General features: G+C 42.0%; 1 protein-coding gene across 4 annotated transcripts in view; it reads left to right on the plus strand.

Annotated features, from left to right (window-relative positions):
* accs (1-aminocyclopropane-1-carboxylate synthase homolog (Arabidopsis)(non-functional)) overlaps positions 1–24,751 on the plus strand; it is a 65,963-nt gene that overhangs the window by 30,552 nt on the left and 10,660 nt on the right. For all 4 annotated transcript variants that reach the window (XM_067994015.1, XM_067994014.1, XM_067994013.1 and 1 more), the window contains 9 exons: positions 1,017–1,083; positions 2,799–2,896; positions 4,018–4,095; positions 7,587–7,687; positions 9,978–10,067; positions 11,047–11,092; positions 16,905–17,046; positions 19,126–19,268; positions 20,556–20,709. In XM_067994015.1, the coding sequence (XP_067850116.1) occupies positions 1,017–1,083; positions 2,799–2,896; positions 4,018–4,095; positions 7,587–7,687; positions 9,978–10,067; positions 11,047–11,092; positions 16,905–17,046; positions 19,126–19,268; positions 20,556–20,709 (919 nt within the window). The remainder of the gene's footprint in view (positions 1–1,016; positions 1,084–2,798; positions 2,897–4,017; positions 4,096–7,586; positions 7,688–9,977; positions 10,068–11,046; positions 11,093–16,904; positions 17,047–19,125; positions 19,269–20,555; positions 20,710–24,751) is intronic.

Consider the following 24,751-nt stretch of genomic DNA (forward strand, 5'->3'; position numbering starts at 1 on the left):
AGCGCTTTGGGACATTTAACTATGTTAGAGGCGCTATATAAATGCAAGTTGTTGTTGGTTTAAAAATCATCACGCCTGAGGCCCGTCCACAAAACTGGCCATACCCCCAAATCAAAATAACAAGGATATAGAGTTTCCACCGTTTGTGGCCATTCAAGGAGGGTCTTCAAATTGAGCTAGTTTTCTTAGGCGCACAAGCGCTAATGGGCACGTTTTAAAAGTTTTTACATATTATAAAATATTTAATTTACTAAGAAACTGAGTAGTGTACACCAATGAAACTAATAAATGCTTCAGTATAGCTTTTTTAAGTCATTATCAGTGATTTAAAACCAGGTTACTCACAGGTTGAGGACTAGACACTCTTATTAAAAGTGCTTATTTTTTGTGATTAAACCCATTTTTAGCTGTATTAATAAAACTGCAGCAGGTTACCACTCTTAAATGCATCAATGAATCTTTTTTAATGCAAAGAGAAGAAACAATTACGTTCTGTTACACTGACCGATTGTGCTGGTTCATAGAAGATTTTATATTTGTGATTTGCAAATGAATTTTAGCGGAAAGTTGAACTGTAACCTAACCAGCGTAATTTGCGCCCAATTATGCCCAAAGCAGAAACTCTACCCCTTAATGCTTATCAATTCAGAAACTATTAAACATCCAGATTGTAGAGGAATTTTCAGCTGAGTTTGGCTGATTGTTGGTTGAAGATTCATTAACTCAAAGGATAGGTTTTTTTCGGTGTCTCTTAGTAACATCAATATGAACCATCAATAAAAATCAGCTGCATATCTAAATAGTAAGAGTGGAGACCTTCACTATGTGAGTGACAAACTTTTGTGAGTCAAAGTGTGATTAATTACTATGTGTAATGATGGGAAGTTTGTACAATTGATTATAAAATACTTTTTTATGCTAAGGCCCCCTTTCCTCCTCCCCAAAAAAGGTGATGCTTGTTCATGGAATGCTTATTAACCAAGAATGATGTATTTACACTTTTTTCGTTATTCCAGATAGTGGTGGTTAATGGTTGTGGATCTCTATTTTCCTCATTGTCTGCTGTGCTCTGTGATCCCGGAGGTAGGTGAAGACTGAATCAGGGTGCTTGTTTATTTGAGCTGCAAAACATTCAGATTTCCCTTCTGGTTCTCAAAGTTTTACCCTGGGTGTGATGTTGGTTCTTGACATTTGACACATCAACGCCGTAAAAGTAAAATTACAATTTTTGAGTTGCTGTCTATGTTTGAAATGAACTTACGCAAGTAAAATACTGGAAATCTCGGCTCCTGACCTCATCACAGCCTTGATCCAGACATGGACACAAGTGCTGACATCTAGATGAGATCAAGGTAGCATTTGAGTATGGCAACAAGGAGTCCTAGCAAAACTGGGGTCATTAGGAAAACCCTCCAGAGGAAGATGGTCATGGTCATGGTTGTCAGAGGCCAATCACTGCAGCCCCAGGACGACGCTGCCAGAGTTCCTCGGTAGTGCCCATCGCCCAGCTATCTTCAGCTGCTTCAACAGTGATCTGCCCTCTGTCACGTCAGGGGTTGGGCTCTTTGCTGACAGTTCAGTTGTGTTCAGCTCCATTAATAACTTTTTTTAAAAAAAAAGAGCAGCCCATGCCAGCCTACAGCAGGACCTGGACAACATCCAGGTTTGGGCTGACAAGTGACCGGTAACATTCGTGCCACATAAGCCCTAGGCAATGACCATCTCCAACAAGGGAAGGTCCAACTACCTCCCATTGACATTCAATGGTGCCACCATCGCTGATTCTCCCACTATCAACATCCTGGGAGCCACTATTGTTCAGAAACTTAACTGGACCAGGCAAATCAATGCCATGGCTAAGGTAACAAGGCAGTCTTGCAATTCTGTGATGAATGACTCGCCTCCTGACCCCTCAAAGCCTCCCCACCACCTACAAGACTCAAATCAGGAGTGTGATGGAATACTCACTGTTCACCTGGATGGATGCAGCTGCAATAACACCTAAGAAGCTCAACATCATTTGGGATAAAATATTTTTGAACGACACCCCTGCTACTAAACTCAATTTTCACCCCCTACATCACCGGAGTAGTGTAGCTGCAGTATGTATCAACTTCAGGACACACTGCGGCAGCTCTCCAAGGCTATTTCGACAGCGACTCCCATCTCCGTTGCTTCAACCACTGAGAAAGATAAAAACGGCAATGTAATGAGAACACCTTCACCTCCAGGTTCTTCTCCAAGATACGAACCATCCTGACTTGGACATATCCCACTGTTCTCTCATCATTGCTAGGTTACTATTCCTGGAATCCGATACCTAAAGCCATTGTGGGAGCACGGTTTGAGGAGAAAGGCCACCACCATGTTGTCAGGGTAACTGGGGATGGGCAATAAATGAGGCCTTGTCAACATTATCCACATCCCAAGAACAACTTTTTTTTTAAAAATCTATTTCTGCAAATTTGGGGGAATCTTAAGTGGATAACATTATGTTGGTCACCCAGGCAAACATTTGGGGAAGTGATGTACAAAATATTAACTTTTATTATAATTGACACTAATCTAAATCCCCCACTTGCTCCTAATCTAGGATGCTTACTGGGGAAATGTATTTTGTAGTGGGACTCACTCATTTGTAGCACTTAAAATCTATAGTTATTGCAACATTTATGCTGGTTTATGGAGCTGGTTTATTCAGCTGGCTAAGGATTAATTGAATTGTCAATTGTTTGTCTTTTGATCATCTGTCATTTTATTAAAATAACTACTGCATGGTTTCCCTTCTGTTTTGACAGACAGAATCCTACTACCTACTCCATACTATGGTGTTATCAAGAATGATATCTTTCTCTACAGCACAGTCAAACCACTACTTGTGCATTTGGAGAGCAAAGTAAGGAGATCACACAAGAATCAAATAGTCAGAAAATGTGTTCCTCGTGTTTGTAATTGTATCTTGTAAAACTTGTCCGAAATGTTGAACTTCAGTTCGAGTGAATGAAAACTGAGTAATCTAAAGTTTAATCTTTACCATTAACAACCCGCTGAGCTATGTTGTGAACAATGACGTATTAGGAATTTAAACTTTATAAGGTTTTGTTATGTTTGTTGGACCAATATCTCAATCTGACTTATCACTAGTACACTGATGAACATGATCAGAATTTGTGTGCCAGTCGCTTAGCAGTGGTTCACTGCATCACACAACTGCCCTTTCACCTCTGGAATTTCCACATTCAGGCAAAATCTTTGTCTCTATCCAACTGACAGCAAATCTTACATCTTAGCATCAAGTGGGGAAATGTGTTTTTTAAAATTCTTATCCCACCATCCACAATTCTCCTCTCATCCCTCCATCCACAATTCTCCTCTCATCCCTCCATCCACAATTCCCCTCTCATCCCTCCATCCACAATTCCCCTCTCATCCCTCCATCCACAATTCCCCTCTCATCCCTCCATCCACAATTCCCCTCTCATCCCTCCATCCACAATTCCCCTCTCATCCCTCCATCCACAATTCCCCTCTCATCCCTCCATCCACAATTCCCCTCTCATCCCTCCATCCACAATTCCCCTCTCATCCCTCCATCCACAATTCCCCTCTCATCCCTCCATCCACAATTCCCCTCTCATCCCTCCATCCACAATTCCCCTCTCATCCCTCCATCCACAATTCCCCTCTCATCCCTCCATCCACAATTCCCCTCTCATCCCTCCATCCACAATTCCCCTCTCATCCCTCCATCCACAATTCCCCTCTCATCCCTCCATCCACAATTCCCCTCTCATCCCTCCATCCACAATTCCCCTCTCATCCCTCCATCCACAATTCCCTGACTGAGTGAGTCATGCCCATAGGGTTTTGCCAAAGTAGTGTTGTGTGAGCCCTTTGTCTTGACTTGTATTTGCCTGCACCCTTCCCTGCCCAAGGGACATTAGGAAGCTGCTACATAGAGAATTTGTAGGTGTAAACCTTAGATCTTGCAGTGAACTTCTGATGGCCTTGTTTTAGGTGACTGATGGTGACACACGTCCTTTTCAACTAACAGTGGGAAAGCTTGAAAAATCAATGCAAATTGCACAGTTACAGGTGAGTGAATGATTCAGAAATGTTAGTTATTCCTATAAAAGGGTAATATCTTTTTATAATTCAATTATAGAATTATTTTTTTAAAGTAGGATTCAGAGGATAAGATTTTAACAGAATATACAATTTTAAAAATTCTTGTATATTCTGCAGTGATTGTGCCATATGTATAGTTTCAGTTGGCCAATTCATACTTTTTTTCTGTTGCAGTACAAATAGCACATTATATCAAAGATTTGTTACATGTGAACAAGCTGATACAAAAGTTGACAAATGTATTGATGCCTAAGAAAATGAACCTTTAAGCATAACAATTGATGTTTCTATTGATGTGCCTAATTTTCAATTTTTAACCAACTTAAACTGTATGGGCAAATACTTCCAGGCTTATTTACTCTCATCTTGATTAGTGATCTGAGAGCAGTCTAAGCTTCTTTTGAATCTGTTTCTAGTTCATCTAATTGTGTAAAATTATACGTTCCATTCATTCAATTCTTTCTTGCATTATCAGATTTTTCATTAAAATGTCATGAACAATTTCTGAAATCCATTTCAAAATAGACATGCTTGGACTGATGGGTACATCAGGTTTCAATGCCCCATATTATAGGAGGGGGAGAAGGAAACATAAAGGGCAAATTTAAAGATTTACTGCTCTTGGCACAACGCTTCTTGCAACAGGAGCACAATTTGGTCATGGAGGTCAACGCACCCAATTCGCGTCCTGCGACGTCTTGTGTTTGGAGAAAATTTATAACGGGGCTCAAAATACCAGATCTATAGCTCTTGAAGACCAATCCGTTACAAACAGATGTGTTAGAAAATTGTTTGTTCCTCTTGGTTTACCGTCTCTTCATTAATTGTTCCTCGTTGGCTAAACTTAGTTTACCATAAGAGTATTATAATTACGTTTACTGCCCTTCCTAAGTAACTAAAGCATTAGTTCAGTCTAAAGGGTCAGTGACTAGGGGGCCTAGATTTAAAGTAATTGGTAGAAGGATTAGAGGGGAGCTGAGGAGAAATTTTTTCACCCAGAGGGTGGTGGGGATCTCATTTAAAAAGTACTTGGATGTGCACTTGAAGTGCCGTGACCTGCAGGGCTATTGACCAAGTGCTGGAAAGTGGGATTAAGCTGGATAGCTCTTTTCGGCTGGCACGGACACGATGGGCTGAATGGCCTCCTTCTGTGCCGTAACTTTCTATGATTCTATAAGCTCCTTATTCACTGTTGTTGTTTTACTCCCTTCAGTAAGAAGTTCTGCTTTTAAAAATGTTAGCATAAAGTATGAGATTCTGTCTCACATTTTTAGGTTAATACATCCTAAAGAGTGATTTATATTTATGCCGACTGATAATAGCCTCATAGAGTCATAGAGTTATACAGCACGGATAGAGGCCCTTCGGCCCATCGTGTCCGCGCCGGCCATCAAGCCCAGTCTAATTAATCCCATATTCCAGCATTTGGTCCGTAGCCTTGTATGCTATGGCATTTCAAGTGCTCATCCAAATGCTTCTTGAATGTTGTGAGGGTTCCTGCCTCCACAACCCTTTCAGGCAGTGAGTTCCAGACTCCAACCACCCTCTGGGTGAAAAAGTTCTTTCTCAAATCCCCTCTCAACCTCCCGCCTTTTACCTTGAATCTATGCCCCCTTGTTATAGAACCCTCAACGAAGGGAAAAAGCTCCTTAGTATCCATCCTATCTATGCCCCTCATAATTTTGTACACCTCAATCATGTCCCCCCTCAGCCTCCTCTGCTCCAAGGAAAACAAACCCAATCTTCCCAGTCTCTCTTCATAGCTGAAGCGCTCCAGCCCTGGTAACATCCTGGTGAATCTCCTCTGCACCCTCTCCAAAGCGATCACATCCTTCCTGTAGTGCGGCGACCAGAACTGCACACAGTACTCCAGCTGTGGCCTAACCAGTGTTTTATACAGCTCCATCATAACCTCCTTGCTCTTATATTCTATGCCTCGGCTAATAAAGGCAAGTATCCCATATGCCTTCTTTACCACCTTATCTACCTGTTCCGCCGCCTTCAGGGATCTGTGAACTTGTACACCAAGATCCCTCTGACCCTCTGTCTTGCCTAGGGTCTTCCCATTCATTGTGTATTCCCTTGCCTTGTTAGTCCCTCCAAAGTGCATCACCTCGCACTTTTCCGGGTTAAATTCCATTTGCCACTGTTCCGCCCATCTGACCAACCCATCTATATCGTCCTGCAGACTGAGGCTATCCTCCTCGCTATTTACCACCCTACCAATTTTTGTATCATCAGCGAACTTACTGATCATACCTTTTACATTCATATCCAAGTCGTTAATATAGACCACAAACAGCAAGGGCCCCAGCACAGATCCCTGTGGTACCCCACTGGCCACAGGCTTCCAGTCACAAAAACAACCTTTGACCATCACCCTCTGCCTTCTGCCACTAAGCCAGTTTTGTATCCAAAGTGCCAAGGCACCCTGGACTCCATGGGCTCGTACCTTCTTGACCAGTCTCCTGTGGGGGACTTTATCGAAGGCCTCCTTCAGTCCTGTCTCTGTCCAATTTGGTCTTCAATGGTTTATTGACTCAAGTTTTGAAAATCAGCACTCAATCATATCTCAAAACACTGTATGCTTTAACTGTTCAGCAGGTATTTTCTCGTTAACTTAAAAGTTTGAGGAAAACCCCAACAACTCCCTTAACAATTCTATTCAACCTCTTGCCAGTTGTTTTCACTTCCTCAGTGGAATGCCTTCACTTGGCATCGTAAAAGGAAAGCTCCCATTTAGTTTACAACTGTTATTGAATCATGGTTCCTAGACCAGAGGCCTGCTCTTTATGTAATGTGGGTGGTCCAGTTGGGAAAAAGTACTTGTAACAAACTAAGCGTATCAGTGCTGATTTTGAACACTTGATACACAGAGGTCTTGTCACTAAACGTTGTAAAGGATTAATTCAATGCTGTTTCCAAAATAGGGAGGCCTTCTCCCTCCTGAGGAGGGAGGAGGCCTCCGAAAGCTTGTGAATTTAAAATAAAATTGCTGGACTATAACTTGGTGTTGTAAAATTGTTTACAATTTCCAAAATAGAAGTTTGAGTTGCATCCTTCAGTGCCACTCCGAGTGAAACCAGTAGAAATTGAATGAATTGCTGGAGTTCACTATATTAAAGTGTGACAATCATCTATTCAGAATGCCTTGTTCAATTCGAGAGGTAAAAGCAAAAACGGGAAATGCTGTAAATCAGAAACAAAAATGGAAAATGCGGATTTCTCAGCATCTGAAAAGAGAATAAGTTACGGGTCTGATGACTGGTCTAACCTGATGTTAACCTATCTGCTTCTTTGATGTACTTTATATTTTAGGGTTTTTTTGGTGTTGATTAGCATTTGGTTTTTTTTCGTTTTTAATTCAGTGAAATCCTAAAATCTCCATTCTGATTGGACTAGCTTTTTGTGGGAGGTTGTTTTGTGTTAGCACTAATAATGTTTCTGTGTAACTACAGGGTACCAGGGTCAAGGCCATGATTCTGACAAACCCCCACAATCCGTTGGGTGATTGTTATTCAGCAACAGAAATGAAGGAATTTCTTGAATTTGCTAAAAGGTGAGATATCAATTGGAGCTATGAGAGAGTCCTAAACAATTTCTAGCCAGATCAGAAATTAAGGTTTGTAAGGAGATGTGTGTTTTTTAAAATTGCTAAAATGGTTAGAAATTAGGTAATGTGAAACTCGCAGTTTCTATCAATTCTAGGATATAAAAGTTACAGCTTTTGTTCCAGGATATAAAATGTGTTTTTATTTTTATGTACTCCTATGAAAGATTTCAAAACTATCTGTTCAGTGACACAGTTACATGCTTCTGCTCATTCTTCAGCTTTGATTTTCAAATAATTCACTTCATTTAAGAAAAAAATCAATCTGGACTTTAATATTTTAATGAATTTTTCACTTCCTTCCTTGTTTGTTATTCCATTCATCTCTCAGTGGTGGCTGTTAGCCTGGATCTTTTTCATAGCTGAAATGTTTTTATGGGATCCAGAGTGGTTTCACCTATGCTAAAGATGATGTGCAACAATTACCACCATTGTGCCTTATTCTACCATAAAGAGTATTTAATAATGTTCTCCACCCCCTTCCCCCCTCTCCCCACCCCGGCCAATATCTGTGACAGGTACAGATCACTATTGTGTGCTGATGAGATTGAGGTTATTTTCTTGCGTGTTTGAGTGCAAAAATATAATCATTTTGAGTCCAGGGTCTGGTTCAGGCTCTCAAATATTTCTGGCTAATTTATTCTAGATGACTTCAAGTTAGTAAGATGATCTGCTCATTCTCAAGAACACCTGAGCAATGCAAAGCATTAGAGCTAATTCGTGATGCCTCATGGAATGGTAGGATGTAGTTTTGTGCTGTAATTTCCCCACCTGATTTTTAGAAGAACCAAGCAGAAGGCAGGTGCTTGCCCATAAGGGGGCAGGGGAAATCAGAAGTCAAGTCCATTCTGCCTTCCCCAGCCCCACCAGCCACTCTTGTGCATTTCCTGGTGACTAGTTACACAGATTAGCATTGATAGAGGCTTTGAAGCAAGTTACCTGTCCCATGTCTTTTCAGTGGATTGGCATGCAACATGGTGGAGAGAGAAGGGAAGAAAGGGCCAAAATAAAACATTTCCAAAATTAAAGCAACATTTTGGGCATAAATAGACACAATGGGCCAGATGTTGACTTTGTGTGATCATATAAAACTGTCTGTCGACTCGCTATCACCGTTTTACACTAACGCACAAAGTCAAGATCTACCTCTATATTCTTTAAAATTGTATCATTGAAGAAGCTTGTCAAAACATAGCCTAGGAACATGTTCCATTTAGGATATTCTTACAATTCAGAGCAGAGAAGGGAATCTTGAAAGGTCTGTTCTTTAAGTGATGCTGATTTTTGTTTGATGCTGCTGGTTCCCGCCCAAAACTCATGGTGTTCAGCGGTTTCCCTGCGTCATTTATAAACAAAATGGGCCGAATTTTGCTGTAAAAATAACTGTGAGCCAAACAGCACTCACCATTATTCAGGTGTAAATCAGACATTAACTTCCGGTGACCGCACATGCACAGTTAAATGTGGAAATCCAGAAGTTGCTGTCTGAGATGCAAAAGCTGCGCGAAAACAGCATCTCGCTGTCTGGCTCCCCAATCAAATGTATTGAACGGCATGAAGTTCCTGTACTTACCTCATAGATATGGACTAAACTAAAAAATTGGGGCTTGTCTATTCCAGTGTAAGTACCATTTTAGCAGCGGGGTAAGTCTTAATTACTGCGTAACAACCCCTCTGGCATTGAAAATGAACTTTTACAAGTGTGGAGTCTCATTCCTTAAGGTATTTAAATAAAAAAAAGTTTTCTTTTTCTTTCTGTCTCTTTTATCTCTGTCTCTTAACTCAATTTTTTCCCTCTCTTTATTTCGCTTACTGTACCTGATTTGACATTGAATTCACTATTCTAACTTACGCTTCCTGGTTTAGACTCTGCGCTGCGCATTAACGATTCTTCAATCTGATTGGTTAAGGAGATACACAGCTGCTTGCCCTGTTCACACAGGTCCCAGATGCCCTGTAGAGGGCGCCGTGCTGAATAGATCTCTAATTTACAGGAACTTGTGCAAAAGCCCATAGAAAGTCTACGGGCAAGTGCAAGTCTAACGAATGGCTTGCGCCGTTCATTTGCCGCTCACAGCAAGATCCAGCCCATCGTCTAACTCTCTTAGATACAAAAATCAAAACCTTTCTTTGAACTGATTGAGATTTTTGGTAAGTAACTTTTTAAAGGTATAAGGAAGTATTGCTACAAATGTAACTTGATTAAATACTATTTTTATTTTTTCTTCTGGTGGTGTAGATACAAATTGCATGTAATTGTGGATGAAGTGTACATGTTAACGGTATTTGGTGATGTGGGTTCGTTCCATAGTGTCCTCGGCTTTGACAAGTGAGTGTTGCGTTTTACATTAAATATTGTCAAAATAGCAAAGTAATTATCATATTTACAATAAGTGTTGCGCTTGGATTTTTTTTTTCATCCTCATCTGGAATTTGATACGTACAGAAACCCATCATTTTTAAGAGGCTCTAAACCAAGCTACTGAGAAATCTACACATCAAATTTCTGTTTTTCTGATGCATTGTGCACATTCTGTCCCCAAAGGGACACATCCCTCTTACCCAACTATAGAGTGTTTAGGTGCAGGTTGCTAGAGCCCAGACTTAAGGCCTTTAAGTATACGCAGGTGTACTGCTCGAGATTAACCAGCTAAAACCACAAAGCTTCCTGCTGCTTGGCCAGGTCGGACCATTCTATCCACTGGAGCACGGGCTTGCAGAATTACCTGAAGCCACATAAAAGAATCTCAGCCCAAAGTAGCAAGTCTGCCCCTTCATCAACAGTGCCTTGGAGTACTGCTAACCTGCCTGTTTCAAGTACCTGATTGCCAAGTTTTTTTTCTTCCAGTCAGTAACTTTTGAAATTCCCTCTCTAGTGGTGCAAAACCAGCATATATCACAAAACCACCTAAAAGAAATCCAACCACTCATGCTTGGTTACTGTTTTACCTGACTACATTATACTGAATTTATGCCTGTGTCAACTCTTTTATGTAAAATGAGACTATACCAGAACATTGATGGTGTACCAAAAATTGTGAATTGCAGGTACAGCGTAATGAAGCACAGTGTGCTGCTTGAGCACTCTTTTTAATTTAACTGTGGTACTTTGGTGACTGTTTATATGGGAATAATTGCATTTACATTAATTATAGAACGAACAATATATATTTTTTATCTTCTCTGTCTAAAAATTCAATAAATTTACAATATATCTTAATTTTATTTTGTCTGTTTAGTATATTTGTGGTACTTTTTTTTTACATTTAAGTATTCAAAATTTATGGCTGTATGGCACTATTTTTCAGGCTTCCTGATCCAGAGAGAACCCATGTGATGTGGGGAATTAGCAAGGTAAAGCATCCATTGTAACTAATGGTTAATTCTGTATGAACACATGAGATGCATGTAATGTGTTAAAGCAGCAAGGTGGAACAGTGAGTTGGCACCTTAGCATATTGTGCCTGAGAACAATAGCACTCAGGTTTGTGCATCACATGATGAGTTTCCAGTCTCAGCTGCAGTCATCTGGGTACACAGTAAGAAGAGTCAGCTGACAGCATGGCAATAGTGGAACCCAGAAATATGATTCTGCTGTTCTATGTAAGAGGTGACTATGTGGTGCAGGGGACTTTATACTCAGGAAGAAAAATTTGAACCCAGAATATTGATGGTGTACCAAAGATTGTGAATTGCAGGTACAGCGTAATTTAGCTGTGGTACTTTGGTGACTGTTTATATGGGAATGGGAATAATTGCATTTACATTAATTATAGAACAAACAACAGATTTTTTTTTATCTTCTCTTCTATCTTCTATTATATATTACCAACTACTTTGATGGCCAGGTGCCCTCATCAACTGGAAATCCAAGATAATTTAAGATAGTTTTTCATTTAGTTTTAGGATAGTTATGGAAAAGGACAAAGATAGAACAGGAGTTAAAGTTCTCAATTGGGGAAAGGCCAATTTTACTAAGCTAACAAGTGATTTAGCAAAAGTGGACTGGAAACAGCTACTTGAAGGTAAATCAAAGTCAGAGCAGTGGGAGGCATTCAAGGGGTGCAGAGTAAACATGTTCCCAGAGGGTGGGGCTGCCAAATCTAGAACCCCCTGGATGCCAATCATCATAGAATCATGGAAAATAGGAGCAAGAGTAGGCCATTCGGCCCTTCGGGCTTGCTCCGCCATTCAAAATGATCATGGCTGATCGTCTAACTCAGTACCCTGTTCCCGCTTTTTCCCCATATCCCTTGATCCCTTTAGCATTAAGAAATATATCTATCTCCTTCTTGAATATATTTAATGACTTGGCCTCCACTGCCTTCTGTGGTAGAGAATTCCACAGGTTTACCACCCTCTGAGTGAAGAAATTTCCTCTACACAAGGACCATACAGGGTAAGATATAGCAGAAAAGGAAAGATTATGTCAGACACTGATAACACAATACTACAGAAAGCCTAGAGGAGTATAAAAAGTGCAGGGGTGAAATTAAAAAGGAAATTAGGAAAGCAAAAAGAGGGCATGAAAAAATATTGGCAAGTAAAATCAAGGAAAACCCGAAGATGTTTTATAAATACATTAAGAGCAAGAGGATAACTAAGGAAAGAGTAGGGCCTATTAGAGACCAAAAAGGGAACCTATGTGTGGAGGCGGAAGATGTTGGTATGGTTCTTAATGAATACTTTGCGTCTGTCTTCACAAAAGAGAGGGACGATGCAGACATTGTAGTTGAGGAGGAGTGTGAAATATTGGATGGGATAAACTTAGTGAGAGAGGAAGTATTAAGGGGATTAGCATCTTTGAAAGTAGATAAATCACCAGGCCCGGATGAAATGTATCCAAGGCTGTTAAAAGAAGCAAGGGAGGAAATAGCGGAGGCTCTGACCATCATTTTCCAATCCTCACTGGATACAGGCATGGTACCAGAGGATTGGAAGACTGCTAACGTTGTACCATTGTTTAAAAGGGGAGTTAGGGATAGACTGAATAATTACAGGCCAGTCAGTCTAACCTCGGTGTGGACAAATTATTGTAATTAATTCTGAGGGACAGGATAAACTGTCACTTAGAAATGATGTGGAGATGCCGGTGATGGACTGGGGTTGACAATTGTAAACAATTTTACAACACCAAGTTATAGTCCAACAATTTTATTTGAAATTCACAAACTTTCGGAGGCTTCCTCCTTCCTCAGGTGAATGTTGTGGAAATGAAATCCTCGAACCCTTCGCATTTATAAATCACAGAACAATACCTGGTGATTACAGATAGTTGTCTTTCCAACTGCCCATTGCCAAGGCAATCACAGTGTGCAGACAGAGAGGTGTTACCTGAAAGGCCACTGAATATACAAACCACCAAAAAAAAGAGAGAGAGAGGCAGAAACATAGAAAAGACAGCAAATGACCTGTTATATTAAAAACAGATAACATTTGATCGCTGGTGGGGTTACGTGTAGCGTGACATGAACCCAAGATCCTGGTTGAGGCCGTCCTCATGGGTGCGGAACTTGGCTATCAATTTCTGCTCGACGATTTTGCGTTGTCGTGCGTCTCGAAGGCCGCCTTGGAGTATGCTTACCCGAAGGTCGGTGGCTGAATGTCCTTGAGTGCTGAAGTGTTCCCCAACTGGGAGGGAACCCTCCTGTCTGGCGTTTGTTGCGCGGTGTCCGTTCATCCGTTGTCGCAGCGTCTGCATGGTCTCGCCAATGTACCATGCTCTGGGGCATCCTTTCCTGCAACGTATGAGGTAGACAACGTTGGCCGAGTCACAGGAGTATGAACCATGCACCTGGTGGGTGGTGTCCTCTCGTGTGATGGTGGTATCTGTGTCGATGATCTGGCATGTCTTGCAGAGATTACCGTGGCAGGGTTGTGTGGTGTCATGGACGCTGTTCTCCTGAAAGCTGGGTAATTTGCTGCGAACGATGGTCTGTTTGAGGTTGGGTGGCTGTTTAAAGGCGAGTAGTGGAGGTGTGGGGATGGCCATAGCGAGGTGTTCGTCGTCATTGATGACATGTTGAAGGCTGCGGAGAACATGGCGTAGTTTCTCCGCTCCGGGGAAGTACTGGACGACGAAGGGTACTCTGTTGGTTGCGTCCCGTGTTAGTCTTCACAATCGTCGAGCAGAAATTGATAGCCAAGTTCTGCACCCATGAGGACGGCCTCAACCGGGATCTTGGGTTCATGTCACGCTACACGTAACCCCACCAGTGATCAAATGTTATCTGTTTTTAATATAACTGGTCATTTGCTGTCTTTTCTATGTTTCTGCCTCCCTCTCTTTTTTTTGGTGGTTTGTATATTCGGTGGCCTTTTAGGTAACACCTCTCTGTCTGCACACTGTGGTTGCCTTGGCAACGGGCAGTTGGAAAGACTACTATCTGTAATCACCAGGTATTGTTCTGTGATTTATAAATGCGAAGGGTTCGAGGATTTCATTTCCACAACATTCACCTGAGGAAGGAGGAAGCCTCTGAAAGTTTGTGAATTTCAAATAAAATTGTTGGACTATAACTTGGTGTTGTAAAATTGTTTAGAATTGTCACTTAGAAAGGCACGGAGTAATCAAGGACAGTCAGCGTGGATTTGTTAAGGGAAGGTCGTGTCTGACTAACCTGAATGAATTTTTTGAGGAGGTAACAAGGGGGGTCGATGAGAGTAGTGCATTTGATGTAGTCTACATGGATTTTAGCATGGCTTTTGACAAGGTCCCACATGGTCAAAAAAGTACAAGCCCATGGGATCCAAGGGAGAGTGGCAAGTTGGATCCAAAATTGGCTCTGGCAGGAAGCAAAGGGTAACGGTTGACGGGTGTTTTTGACTGGAAGCATGTTTCCAGTGGGGTTCCGCAGGGCTCAGTACTAGGTTCCTTGCTTTTTGTAATACATATTAATGATTTGGACTTAAATGTAGGGGGCATGATTAAGAAGTTTGCAGATGATACAAAAATTGGCCATGTGGTTGATAGTGAGGAGGAAAGCTGTAGACTGCAGGAAGATATCAATGGACTGGTCAGGTGGGCAGAAAAGTGGCAAAAGGAATTCAATCCAGAGAAGTGTGAGGTAATGCAATTGGGGAGGGCAAACAAGGCAAGGGAGTACATAATAAATGGAAGGATACTGAGAGGCGCGGAGGAAGTGAGGGACCTTGGAGTGCATCTCCACAGATCCCTGAAGGTAGCAGGACAGGTATATAAGGTGGTTAAGAAGGCATATGGAATACTTTCCTTTATTAGCCGAGGCATAGAATATAAGAGCATGGAGGTTATGCTGGAATTGTATAAAACATCAGTTAGGCCACAGCTTGAGTACTGTGTACAGTTCTGGTCACCACATTACGGGAAGGATGTAATTGCGCGAAAGAGGGTACAGAGGAGATTTACGAGGATGTTGCCAGGACTGGAGAATTTTAGTTATGAGGAAAGATTGGATAGGCTGGGGTTGGTCTCTTTGGAACAGAGGAGGCTGAGGAGAGATTTAATTGAGGTGTACAAAATTATGAGTGGCCTAGATGGAGTGGATAGGAAGGACCTATTTCCCTTAGCAGCGAGGTCAATAACCAGGGGGCATAGTTATAAACTGATTGGTAGAAGGATTAGAGGGGAGCTGAGGAAAACCTTTTTCACCCAGAAGGTGGTAGGGGTCTGGAACTCACTGCCTGATAGGGTGGTAGAGGCAGAAACCCTCAACTCATTAAAAAAATACCTGGATGTGCGTCTGAAGAGCCATGACATACAAGGCTACAGACCAAGTGCTGGAAAGTGGGATTAGGCTGGGTGGCTCATTTTCGGCTGGTGCGGACACAATGGGCTGAATGGCCTCCTTCTGTGCCATTAATTTTCTATGATTCTATACTTAGAAAAAGGATTATAGGGAAGGTAAGATGAAATGTCTTTAACGGGTACAATTTTTTCTCACAGACTGTTATTGAAGCAGAGTCCATAAACTCTTAAAAGTGAATTAGATATTTGCATGCAAAAGAGTAATATTAAATGTGGGGAGCAAGGAGGGGTGGGATTTGACCAGGTGACTCATGGAGAAAAACACCGCAATACAGAGTTGCAATACAAATGGCCTGTTTCACTGTTGTGATCTTTTATGATTTCCCATGGAAAAGTTGGCAGTAATCCAAGGCTAAGTAACCCAGATGATTCTTGTGCATCTCCTAATGGCGGTGAGAAACATTGTGAGAGATTACGGCTGTTTGTCTACCTACCTTAGGGTACCTAAGGAGAATGGCGATAAGAATGTAAATGTAAGAAAGGAAATGGCAAGTTTTAAAATTAATATTGATCATGTTATTTCAGAGGTGCCATGGTCCACAAATTTGGAAATAATGAACTGCCTTTTTATTTCAGAAACAGCAGGCCTGTTAAAATTGCAAGAGTGAGGTGTAGAGAAAGATTAAATTTATTTTCACAAAAATAGTGACTGTCGCTGTGAATAAGTAGGACTTGACCTCATGTTAACATGCCTATAAAGAAATAGGACCTAATTATATCTACATCTGAAATCTCCAAGCCTGAGAGGTTGTATGAAAAAAAAATGCTCTTCAGATATGTGTTGGTAGAAAACACTTGTATAAATCCTCAGGTTTGGCAGTACGTAACCACAGAACAGCAGTTGGTGTAAATGTCTTGTTTGTGACTCCAATTTGAGCAGCTAGAGAATGATTAGGTCTCACATGTCTAGATGTTGGAGCTTAAATATAGTGAGAATGCCAAGTGCCGAAGAAAGCAAACATTGAATGTTGCAGAGAGAATAACCCTTGAGTTTTACTTTAGTGTAACTGTTGACTTAGTAATCCGTGCTTACAGGTTTAAACCCTGCATCGGCTTAATGTTTCAATCCATCAACAGCGGGCTTAATGTTTCAATCCATCAACAATGGATTACCAGTTTTTTCAGTGGTAATTGTCTTACAGGAGCAAAATCTATTACTTTGGGCAAAGGAAACTCCAAAACACTGAATCTTATCAAGAGCACATCCTGTTGACTGATCACATGGTGGCTGTTCCTTCCCAATTTCCAGAGAACCAGCTGACCTGCTCAGCCTGCTTGTTTTTAAGGCGGTTGTGTAAAAATGCATGGTAAAGGAGGGCAAGGAGGGAAAGGAGCAGCCTCAGGAGCTATGTAAATTAAACCTGTTTTATCATTGCTTAGGATTTCGCAGCCAGTGGAATTCGAGTAGGTACGCTGTACACTGAGAACACGGATGTTATCAGTGCCCTTGGCCAGTTGTCATACTTCCATGGTGTTCCAGGCCCCACACAACACATGGTAGCACAGTTACTGAGGGACCGAGGTAAGCCTACCACAGTGGAGAGTTGCCTTATTCCATGTTTGTATGGGATATATGTGTCAAATAAGCAGTGAGCTCAGTGTTGTCCTGCATGTTGTCCTGCATGGATTGGAGGCCTCCTGCAAAGCTGTTATGTCAGACTCTACAGATCCTTTGGATCTGAAAAGGTTCCAGCTCTTAAGCAACCCATTAGGTCTTCCCATTTGCCCCTAGAGTTGGTCATAAGGATGATGGAAAATTATTGCTGAATCTAATTTCTTCTTTAAGGTGTCCCTAATTAATATAACACATGGCAGAGCTTTTTAAAAGTGAACTAGTGATAGTTAATGGGTGATGCATCACCATTTACATCAAACCATAGTATGACTGGGATGTTGGCAAGCAGATATCAAAGATCCCTAACCAACCGTTAGCAGCATGATTTTTGTATTTATTTTTCCAAAACTTTCCTCGCTCCTGTTCCGAAGGTGCTGCACCAGTGGCTTCTGGAACCTAACCAAACATACCATTCCTCATGTATGAGCTTATACAATGTACATCAGCAAATTGTTAGATTGTGAAGAATGTTGGAATCAAGCTGAATTCTGTTCTCACCCAAACATGTCCACTTCCATGCACTTTCTACTAGTGGCGACTGGATAGTGATCAGGAGTGGGAATCTTGGCTGATTATTTAGTTTTTCCTCCCTAGATCAGGGTTGCTGAAGCCAATTGTAGCACCTCCAGTCTTATCATCATGCTGCTGAGATCAACTAATTCAGCACATAACCTGGGGTCAAAATTGGCACCTTCCTGCTCTATTTGGCCAAGTACCAACCCGGAGATGGGGGATGGAGGGGATGCAATCACCCATTAAGGCATCACAAAACTTTCTTTAATAACCTATTAATCAATAAATAGATGATTTTTTAAAAATTAATATTAAATTTTTTTAACTAGGAAGATGCTATTTACCCACTTTTTTTGTATTCATTCTCATGATGTAAGTGTTGCTGGCAAGTTTGGCATTTATTGCCCATCCCTAGCTGCCCTGAGATGGTGGTGGTTGGCTTTCTAGCGGTGTGGTACAACAGAGTGGCTTGCTCCTAACTCGGGGAGTCCAGGCTAATTGTAGTAACCCTGCCACCACCCTGGGTCAGATCAGCTAACTCAGCACAAACTTAGAAGTCAAATCTGGGACCTGGCCAGTCTGTGTAGCTCACTTACCAAACTGGATAAACTTGCTGAGCTATTGGGCTGCACTTTGAATTTGCTGTTTAGTACCCAGTGGAACAAGCCACGTACTAACTTTGCAAAATTACATCCTGCTGTCCCTGATACTCCATAAATTTGCATTTTATAGTTTAGAAATCAGTCTTGTATTTATTGATCATTTACTACTGTAAAACAGTAATCTAATGGCACAATCTATGCACAAGGGATTCAATCCAGAATAGGCGTTTCAAAGATCTCGCAATCATCAAACTGCTGTTTTATTTGGTTAGTTCTGTCCATTGCTGCTTCACTCAGTTTTTGAAGGATCAGAGCAAGCAAAGTGCCCACTTTGCAGCTAATTGTACTGGCTGTAAACTCTGCCTGATGAGTCCGTAAGCCAGCAGGGGATATCAAATTCTGAATGGGGTAGTTTCCATTTGTCACATTTGGAATATGTTTTGTTTCCCACGTTGAGCCCCAAGACTAGAGCTGAAGTGAGAGCTCGTGTCATTAGCAACACCAATTATAAGCAACATGCTTGAGCTATTGGGCTATACCTTCCTCCCCCTGAGCAGCATGTAACATTATGCTTTACTCAGTACAGCACCAATGTAATTGTGTGGGAAAAATCAGTGTGATTATTGAGGTTAATGTTGAAATTTTTATAGAAAATGGCTCTGAAACTCTGTTTTATTTCAATTTCAGCTTTTAATTTAATGAGATGGAGTAACACTCTTCAAATTGCAGTTTTACACAAGTGGTTTCCTACAATTGTGGCATCTTGAAAGATCAGATTTTCCTTCTGAGAGGTTGAAAAGTTCTTGCAGCCTCAATAAAATCCACAGTCATCCGCTAATTTTTTTTGTCTTTTCTTTTCACTTTTCTGTAGATTGGATCAACCAGGTGTTTCTGTCGACAAATCGAGCTAGATTGAAAACTGCCCACAAGTGCATAGCAAATGAACTAACAGCAATGGGCATTCCTTTCCTGAACCGGCATGCAGGCCTTTATATCTGGGCTGATTTTAGAAAGGTATTCTGTGCAATATTTTTTAACATTGCTTTTGTCTCTCTTCTATACCAGAGTAATTAAAGGAATGAATTAAAGGACATTATTTTAATTTATTCAGTCATGATAATTGAGAAATTTTCATGGTTCCATACATATATTTATTCTGTAATACGAAAAGGAACTGGGTGGTTCTGAGGATTCATATGTTTTTACCTTTTGGATCTTGGGTTTGATTCCAGATCAGGGCATTTCACAGAGGCATAATCAAAACAAAAATGGACACTGACCCAAGTATGGAGACATTCGGTGGGATGACAAAAGCTTACGTCAAGAGATGTGTTTTAAGAAGAGTCCTAAAGGAGGAGTGGAAGATGGAGAGGTGGAGGGGTTTAGGGGAGGAGTTCTAGAGTGTGGGGCATAGGCAATTGATGGTATGGTGGGGCAAATAGGAGGGGGGATGCACAAGAGGCCAGTGTCAGATGAACAGAGAGTTTGGGATGGGGGGGTAGGGGGGTAGGGGGTCGTAGGGCTGGAGGAGGTTACAGAGATAGAATGGGCTGAAATCCCATTACGGGATTTTACCAGGAGGATGAGAATTTAAAATTTGAGGTGTTGGGAGATGTGGAGCCAATGTAGGTCAGTGAGCTCAGGGATAATGGGTGAGCAGGACTTGGTGCAGACAGGATACGAGCAGCAGAGTTTTGAATAAGCTGAAATTTATGGAGGGTGGAAGATGGATGTGGAGGTAGGCCAGGAGAGCATTGGAATAGTTGAGTCTGGAGGTGGCAAAGGCACAGATAATAGTTTCAGAAGCAAATACGCTGAGGTAGGGGCGGAGGCTGCAGAGAGACCAAGCAGTATGCGGAGGAATACCGCACATAGTAACAGAGGATGTCTGTGACTTTGGTTAGGTCCGTTTCAGTTCTTGGCAGGGGTGGAAACCTGATTGGAGAGATTCAAATGGAATTGTGGGAAAGATGGGGACAAACTTGAGAGGCAACAACACGTTCAAGGACTATGGAGATGGGGAGGTGGTTTGCAAGGATAGAGGGGTCAAGGGTGGGGTTTTTTGAGGATTGCTTGGTCTGATGATGGTGGGACAGCTGCCTCTTCTTGCTTCTTGATATACTGGGTTATGAAGCAGGACATCACATTTACCAACTCTGATTCTAAAACAGTTGGGTTTTCCCAGTTTATATTTGATTGATTGAAGTTTCTCATTAAAGTAACTTGTTTTGAGTGATTCAGCAGGTGTAATGTAGCAGTGAAAACCACAGAAATATAATGTGCACATTTCTTCTGATTCAGTACTTAAAGAGTCCAACATTTGAAGAGGAGGCAAAACTATGGAAGCGGCTTCTCAATAATAAAATTCTTCTCACCTGTGGCGAGACATTTGGTTGCTGTGAGCCTGGGTGGTTCCGTATTGTGTTTGCTGACAAAACCTACCGGCTCCAGTTAGGTGAGTACAGTCACAACTATACTTTAACTTTGTCCTGTCGGTTCCAGTTTAGTATTTTTAGCTTTGCTCCTTTTTTTTAGTCTCTACATCCCTTCTAAACATGTATTTGCCACAGGTGACATTCCTTTATATGATTTGAGCACTGACTCAAATACAAATTCTAGTGTTTATATTGCTACATGGATTAACCAACAGGGGAACGTGCAAGGATGATGCAGTTTGAAAGGTGTCTATATTTTAATACTCTATAAAACAATTTTTGATGTTCACTGAGGTTATTGGATTGATGCCTCTTATTGCAAACCAAAGATCATCATATGCAAATATGTGTTCTATTTTTGCTAGTAACGCTGGGATTCAGCAATAAGACCTCCCCCACCCCCCCCCCCCCCAAACCACTTTGCCAGACCACATTTATTACACAACATTATGTATTCTTAAGTATTAATATTTATGCTGCTTTTTGTGCCAATTTCATTTCCTAGGCTCTTTGGTAATGTCAATTAAGAAGCCACAGTGATATAGCAAATTCACACTAGTGTATTGGAAGGTTCTTTGAAGGTCAGCAATAAGACATTTTGCTGCAATAGAGTGTTCTGCATCTGGCCTATGCTGTACCTAATCAGTGATCTGGGCATGCTTGATGTTGACATTGAGGGGGAGGGGACATTTTTTTGGTTCAGGCCCAGTCGCTCGCCTCTGGCTATAGTCAGGAGGCCAGAACCATTTTCAGGGTCGGGCCTCATTTAAATTTTACCAGCGAGCTGTGGGTGCCAGACGAGCTCTCTGCTGCAGCTCACCAATTTGACACAGTGGAAAATTGGCCGGCTTTTGCACGGAGCTGGCTGCAGGTAAGGCCTGTTGGGGGATGGGTGTGGAGCCCAGGGGGAGAACATGCTAGCAGCGGGCCGGAAGATGTTCTTTAAAAGAATAAAAGAAAACCGTACCTTTTCTGAGTGGTCTCTTCTGGTTCCTCCCAATGAGGCCTCCCAGTGCTTGGAAAAAATGGGACCAGTACGCACTTTGCATGTTCCGCCCATTTCTCCACAAAAATTGCAATCCGGTTCCTACAAACTTTGTAGGACTCCGATTTACATATTGAAACAGCTTCTTGCCTGTATTGGGCGAGAGTGATGGGCGCCCATTTAAAGGCCTGCCTTAAAATCAGGTGGGAAATATGGGTCCGCACCAGTTTTTCCTCTGCTAGTCGCCTATTTTTAAGGGAAGGATCAGGTGGCAGGCAGTTAAACCCCTCCCATAGCGTCTAAAGTGACAAGTGTTTCCTATCCAACTACTTACAAAACAAAATCAAAAGCAAAATACTGCAGATGCTGGAAATCTGAAATAAAAACAGAAAATTCTGGAAATACTCAGCAAGTCAGGCAGCATCTGTGGAGAGAGAAACAGAGTTAACATTTCAGGTCGATGACCTTTCGTCAGAACTGTCAGAACCAGTTCTGATGAAGGGTCACCAACCTGAAACGTTAACTCTGTTTCTTTCTCCACAGATGCTGCCTGACTTGCTGAGTATTTCCAGCATTTTCTGTTTTCACTTACAAAACAAAGTTGCTTTATTAAGCATAAAGGGTGAAATCTTCCTCCATTGACTGTGTGGAAAAATTCCCCCCTAATATTTTAGACTTTTTTAACCTGGTCAAGATATTCTTTGGTTATGAGTAGTTACAGAGGAAGATTTTGATCATCTAAGAATCATGCTAATTACACAGAATGAATATTCAATTTCTCATCTTTTTTTTTCAATTATTTTAGTAAAGTCCAATTCAATTAAACCATTTATTTAATAAAATTGCAATATATACATCCAAATAAATAGAAATGCAATACCCTAATATGAACCTTGTGACACCCTACTGTTTACTTTGTCTATTAAATATTACTATCTTTCAAATTAGTCTGATCATAACAGATAAAAATAACCTGTAAAATAACATTCATAGTTAATATTACCTCCTGATTTTCACCCCTCCTCTCCTCTCCTGAAGGTGCTAAGTCTTGCTCACATACGATTTCACAGAATCTGGTTGTACGCCAGTACCTTGCCTATGTGGCCATTGTCCTGTTTGAGCCTTGATAGTGAGTGTCGGCAGGCTATTTGGCTGCAGAGAGTATTGCCCAGTGTCTACACGCTTGCACATTCTAGCAGCATTTGGATGACTTTTCCCCCCTTCTTCCTCGTGCAAGTGTACTGAGGAGAACTGTAGAGTGCCAGCCGCTGCACTGGTTGAGACCAGACTGGGAGCCAAACCTGCCCTGGGTGTGAAATTGTTGAGCTGATTGAATATAGAAAAGTTTGGGAAAATGCAGCAATTTACCATAGAAAGTGGTGTGATACCTCCCTGAATGACTGTGTATGTGAATACATTGACTGTCATACAGAATCCACAAAGGTCCCTGATTCGATTCCCAGTCTGTGTTCAGTTAGCTGATCTAAATCTGGTGGTGATGGGGTTGCTACAACTGTTGGGCTCACTGCCTCTATATATTATAAACAATTTACAACACCAAGTTATAGTCCAACAATTTTATTTGAAATTCACAAGCCTTCGGAGGCTTCCTCCTTCCTCAAGTGAATGTTGTGGAAATGAAATCCTCAAACCCTTCGCATTTATAAATCACAGAACAATTCCTGGTGATTACAGATAGTCTTTCCAACTGCCCGTTGCCAAGGCAACCACAGTGTGCAGACAGAGAGGTGTTACCTGAAAGGCCACCGAATATACAAATCACCAAAAAAAACAGAGAGAGAGGTAGAAACATAGAAAAGACAGCAAATGACCCGTTATATTAAAAACAGATAACTTTTGTTCGCTGGTGGGGTTACGTGTAGCGTGACATGAACCCAAGATCCCGGTTGAGGCCGTCCTCATGGGTGCGGAACTTGGCTATCAATTTCTGCTCGACGATTTTGCGTTGTCGTGTGTCTCGAAGGCCGCCTTGGAGTATGCTTACCCGAAGGTCGGTGGCTGAATGTCTTTGACTGCTGAAGTGTTCCCCGACTGGGAGGGAACCCTCCTGTCTGGCGATTGTTGCGCGGTGTCCGTTCATCCGTTGTCACAGCGTCTGCATGGTCTCGCCAATGTACCATGCTCTGGGGCATCCTTTCCTGCAACGTATGAGGTAGACAACGTTGGCCGAGTCACAGGAGTATGAACCATGCACCTGGTGGGTGGTGTCCTCTCGTGTGATGGTGGTATCTGTGTCGATGATCTGGCATGTCTTGCAGAGGTTACCGTGGCAGGGTTGTGTGGTGTCGTGGACGCTGTTCTCCTGAAAGCTGGATAATTTCCTGCGAACGATGGTCTGTTTGAGGTTGGGTGGCTGTTTAAAGGCGAGTAGTGGAGGTGTGGGGATGGCCATAGCGAGGTGTTCGTCGTCATTGATGACATGTTGAAGGCTGTGGAGAACATGGCGTAGTTTCTCCGCTCCGGGGAAGTACTGGACGACGAAGGGTACTCTGTTGGTTGCGTCCGTGTTAGTCTTCTGAGGAGGTCTATGCGATTTTTCGCTGTGGCCCGTCGGAACTGTCGATCGATGAGTCGAGCGTCATATTCCGTTCTTACTAGGGCGTCTTTCAGCGTCTGCAGGTGTCCATTGCATTCCTCCTCGTCTGAGCAGACCCTGTGTATTCGCAGGGCCTGTCCATAGGGGATGGCCTCTTTGACGTGGTTAGGGTGGAAGCTAGAAAAGTGGAACATCGTGAGGTTGTCCGTGGGCTTGCGGTAGAGTGAGGTGCTGAGGTGCCCGTCTTTGATGGAGATTCGTGTGTCCAAGAAAGAAACTGATTTTGAGGAGTCATCCATGGTGAGCTTGATGGTGGGATGGAACTTGTTGATGTTATCGTGTAGTCTCTTCAGTGATTCCTCGCCGTGGGTCCATAGAAAGAAAATGTCGTCGATGTATCTGGTGTATAGTGTTGGTTGGAGGTCCTGTGCAGTGAAGAAGTCCTGCTCGAACTTGTGCATGAAAATGTTGCCGTATTGGGGTGCGAATCTGGTCCCCATGGCTGTTCCATGTGTTTGGG

This window comes from Heptranchias perlo, chromosome 12, assembly GCF_035084215.1.
Source record: "Heptranchias perlo isolate sHepPer1 chromosome 12, sHepPer1.hap1, whole genome shotgun sequence".
NCBI classification, from domain to species: Eukaryota; Metazoa; Chordata; class Chondrichthyes; order Hexanchiformes; family Hexanchidae; genus Heptranchias; species Heptranchias perlo.